The sequence below is a fragment of the Etheostoma spectabile genome, chromosome 5, assembly GCF_008692095.1.
Source record: "Etheostoma spectabile isolate EspeVRDwgs_2016 chromosome 5, UIUC_Espe_1.0, whole genome shotgun sequence".
In the NCBI taxonomy this organism is placed as follows: Eukaryota; Metazoa; Chordata; class Actinopteri; order Perciformes; family Percidae; genus Etheostoma; species Etheostoma spectabile.
Window position 1 is genome coordinate 21,613,048 of NC_045737.1, and position 4,174 is coordinate 21,617,221.

A 4,174-nucleotide genomic window follows, 5' to 3' on the forward strand; every position below is an offset into this window, starting at 1 on the left:
ATCTGCCAGAATTCCCCTTTGGTAATATGTTCTGCTTGGACATTAAAAGAAAACAAAAAACATCACCAGGTGACAGCTCTGTAGTTGGTAGCTTTTCAAAATTGTCTACTTTTTCCTTTGTCAGCCCTGGAGCCCAGGACCCTGACCCGCTGGGACATGCACACGTATGCCAGAGTAGCCTACAAGGCTGGCATCCGCTTCATTGGTGGCTGCTGTGGGTTTGAGCCTTATCACATCAGGGCGATAGCAGAGGAGCTGGGCCCTGAGAGAGGGATAATGCCCCCTGCCTCTGAAAAACATGGAATGTGGGGTGCTGGTCTGGAGATGCACACAAAACCCTGGGTCAGAGCCAGGTAAACCATCCAAAATATTCAATATCCTGAAAGGCACACAGTTTAATGAACAATATTATTTGGTGCATTTTTTCTTCTTTGTATTAACCTAATCTTCACCCCCTCTAGGGCCCGTCGTGACTACTGGGAGCATCTCTCTCCCGCATCTGGCCGTCCCACTTGCCCGTCCATGTCCACACCAGAGGGCTGGGGTGTGACCAAGGGCCACGCTGACCTGCTGCAGCACAAAGAGGCCACCAGCACCCAGGAAATGAAGCACCTGCTGGAGATGCAGAAGAAGGCCAAGTCCTCCACATGAGCCAGATAGAGCAAGAACACCAAGGCACCGATCCCTTCAATCAGACAACAAAAGAGGAACAAGGGGCAAGGAGTGAAGTCTTTCCAAGTTCAGTTTGGAGACAAAAAAAGCACTTGTAACAGCAATGCTCCACTTGTGGAGTATTACTATGTAAACCCCAAACAATAAACCTGAGTTTGTAACTTAGTTTTGCTGCCATGTGTAGTCAATGTTGAATGATTACTATTGGACTGTTACAACAAACACACACCATGCATAGAGCATAAAAAACAATGTCTGTAACTACAAATATGTCACACATTTTACATGTGCACTGATGTAGAAGTAACTCAATCCTTACTGATTTGTTAAAAGTGCCTGCCTACTGTCAGGTTGGACTTTGTGAGTTTGTCTATTCAGGGTCCAAAAAACAGGAACCCACAAATTTACAGTAGGACAGACAAACACACCAACAACCATAATTACACACAATACTATCATTCAGTTAAAGAGGGCAGGGAAATGAGTAAACATTGCAGTTTTGCAACTTGGCAGCTGCCAATCAGAGCAGCTCTTACCTAGACCCCTCCCCTGCTACAAAGAGATTTAAAGTGGCCTTCTGCTCAACTGCAATGTAGCTTCAGCCTCTCGAAATCTGAGCAAGTAAGTAAGGGATCCACACAGCTGCAAGGCCATGGCACCAGGAAAGAAGGTATGTGTGAACCTATGTCAAACTGCGAAGTATGCTATCAGGACTGTCCTGCAAAAAAACCATGATGCAGGGAATTAAAACTGGTAGTTTTGGGGAATGAATAATAATAATATGTGTGATGTCTAATTGTAAAGTCTCTTCAGCTCCAAAGTGAAGATTTGGCAGGTTTTGAGATATTTGTGTTTGAGATCCATCCCAATGCACAGGAGGTAAATGGTTGAAGTGGGGAGACTGCGGGACATACTCTATTGCATATTTATGGTTGTGTTTTTGTGTGGTGTGTATTCTGGGCAGAGGGATATAGTCTGGCATATTAGATGTTATGTGTCTGACCACTGAAGCTCTGAACTGTTCATGAAGACATAAGACCAGTAAAGCCACTCTATTTAGTTATAAAAAGTAACTTGAAAAAACGTTGGGATGAAAACTCCTCTGAAACGCTCATTGTTGACTCTTGACGTTTTTCAGCTCACTATGATATAGATGCTGATCATAAAAATTGTATTTATTCTTAAAATTAGCTAACAACAGAGGAATTACTTTTTATTACTGTTGTATTCTTATTTTAGATTATCCAGAAATTGTTATAGTTTTATATGTGGATTTTTCATAAGCTACAGGGAAAGACACTGTTCTCATTCTGACTCAGTGTTGTCTAACCCGAGGAGGATCTGGTGAGGGTTCATGACACCAACTGGAGCTTTCCTTAGATTCAAATACGTGAAACAAACAATTTCCAAGTGCTACTGGCAGTGAATTCAAACTTATTACAGTGATTGCTATTTACTCAACAGTTTACGCTCTATGAATGAATTTGGATGCAATTACATTTTGCCGACACAGTTTAAAATGTAATTAATGAATATCATTATTGTTTAGTATTTTCAAATTGATGATCTGATTATTTTACTTTGACAGCCAAGCATGTTGGAATCAAAGGTTCAGGTCTATCAGACAGTAGGAGAAGTGCAGCTGTTCTCTGACATGTGCTGCTGTCTTGATGAATCAGGGTCACTGAGAGAAGAAGGAATGTAGCCCTGGATTTGGGAAACCGCAATGTATACGTATAGATTTTTATTTCTAGTGTCTACATTCCTCCGGCCTAATTGACATTTATCAAGAGTCAGTGTGGCCAGAGTTCGGCCATAATGCTGTATACAGCCTTTACGGGAAAAACGTGGTATGATACTTTAAATGTAAACCTGCAGACCCTTTGGCCTCAGTGGTTCATCTCCAGCCTCACTGATACTCTTTCATCTCATCTATTCTAAGCCTACATTAAACCATTATCACAGGGAATCTTGGAGCGTCTTGAGGCTGGGGAGGTTGTGATCGGCGATGGAGGTTTCGTGTTTGCCCTGGAGAAGAGAGGCTACGTGAAGGCCGGTCCCTGGACCCCTGAAGCCGCTGCAGAGCACCCTGAAGCAGGTGAGGACACGCTATTTTACCAACTCCATTTTAAATTAAAACAGCTTCTTTATCATCATCTGCAGGTGTTCCCTGCAAATTACCCTTCCTTCTGCTTCATGTGTCCCAGTTTACATTTATTTTTTGTATACCTTATCATGCAAATCAGTTTGAATGATGATTTCAGTGCGACAGCTGCACAGGGAGTTCCTGAGGGCCGGGTCCAATGTTATGCAGACCTTCACCTTCTACGCCAGTGATGACAAACTGGAGAACAGAGGCAACAAAGTCACCTTCACTGTGAGTTAAATGGGACATCACAGCCCTTCATACCTTCAAACAGTGACTAAAATGACTCAAACCAGCAACAATGTCAAGTGTTAAAGTAAAAAACGTAGAAGCAATGCTTATTAGCAGTATCTATGAACTGGTAATCTCAATTTCCACTCTTCATGGAAACACTAGTGGTATTTTGTCTATGTGTATCAGGGTTGTCATTTTGATTCTCACCTTTGTTTCATCATGACTTGGCGTCGTTCTGCAGGGAGCTCAGATCAACGAGGCCGCCTGCGATTTGGCCCGTGAGGTTGCGAACGAGGGCGACGCTCTGGTTGCCGGAGGAGTGTGTCAGACTCCATCCTACCTGAGCTGCAAGAGTGACACAGAGGTGAAGGGCATCTTGAAGAAACAGCTGGATGTTTTCATCAAGAAAAACGTGGACTTCCTGATTGCTGAGGTAGATTTTTTAACCACTTAACCAAATTTAATGTTTTATATTTTATGCAGTTTTCTGTGGACGTCCTTAAGTATGAAAGTAATGATGTCTTTGTCCTGCAGTACTTTGAGCATGTTGAAGAGGCCGTATGGGCTGTGGAGGTGCTGAAGGAGACAGGGAAGCCTGTAGCTGCTACTATGTGCATCGGCCCAGACGGAGACATGCACGGTATCTCACCTGAAGAGTGTGCTGTTAGGCTGGTAAAAGCAGGTGGGTACAGTCTTCTTTAAAGGTCCCATGGCATGAAAATTTCACTTTATGATATATTTTTTTAACGTTAAAATGCCTTTCCCCAGCCTGCCTATGGTCCCCTAGTGGCCAGAGATAGAGATAAGTGTAAACCCAGCCCTGGATATCCTGCTCTGCCTTTGAGAAAATGAAAGCTCAGATGGCCGATCTGGAATCTTGTCCCTTATAGGGTCATGAGGGGCAAGGTCACTTACCCTTTCTCTGCTTTGCCTACCCAAAGAATTTGGCCCACCAATGAGAGAGAGACATCATGGCTTTTAAACGAGCAAAGTGGCAGTTGGTTAAGGTCACACCCCCAGCCTCCACCTTGCACCCCCACCCTCTTCAAAAGCTTCAGACACAGAAATGGCACATACTAAGGAAAGCTCATTGTGAGACTGGCTGTAGTGGCTGTAATTCTG

At 43.6% G+C, this 4,174-nt stretch overlaps 1 protein-coding gene and 1 pseudogene across 1 annotated transcript in view; both read left to right on the plus strand.

The window, feature by feature from the left end:
* LOC116689206 (betaine--homocysteine S-methyltransferase 1-like) overlaps positions 1 to 837 on the plus strand; it is a 2,928-nt pseudogene extending 2,091 nt beyond the window's left edge.
* A 207-nt stretch (positions 838 to 1,044) lies between these two features.
* Positions 1,045 to 4,174, plus strand: part of LOC116689207 (betaine--homocysteine S-methyltransferase 1) — a 4,834-nt gene continuing 1,704 nt past the window's right edge. The window contains exons 1-5 of the mRNA XM_032515631.1: positions 1,045 to 1,342; positions 2,638 to 2,770; positions 2,937 to 3,049; positions 3,294 to 3,485; positions 3,587 to 3,734. Coding sequence (XP_032371522.1) covers positions 1,325 to 1,342; positions 2,638 to 2,770; positions 2,937 to 3,049; positions 3,294 to 3,485; positions 3,587 to 3,734 — 604 coding nt within the window. The 5' untranslated portion in view covers positions 1,045 to 1,324. The remainder of the gene's footprint in view (positions 1,343 to 2,637; positions 2,771 to 2,936; positions 3,050 to 3,293; positions 3,486 to 3,586; positions 3,735 to 4,174) is intronic.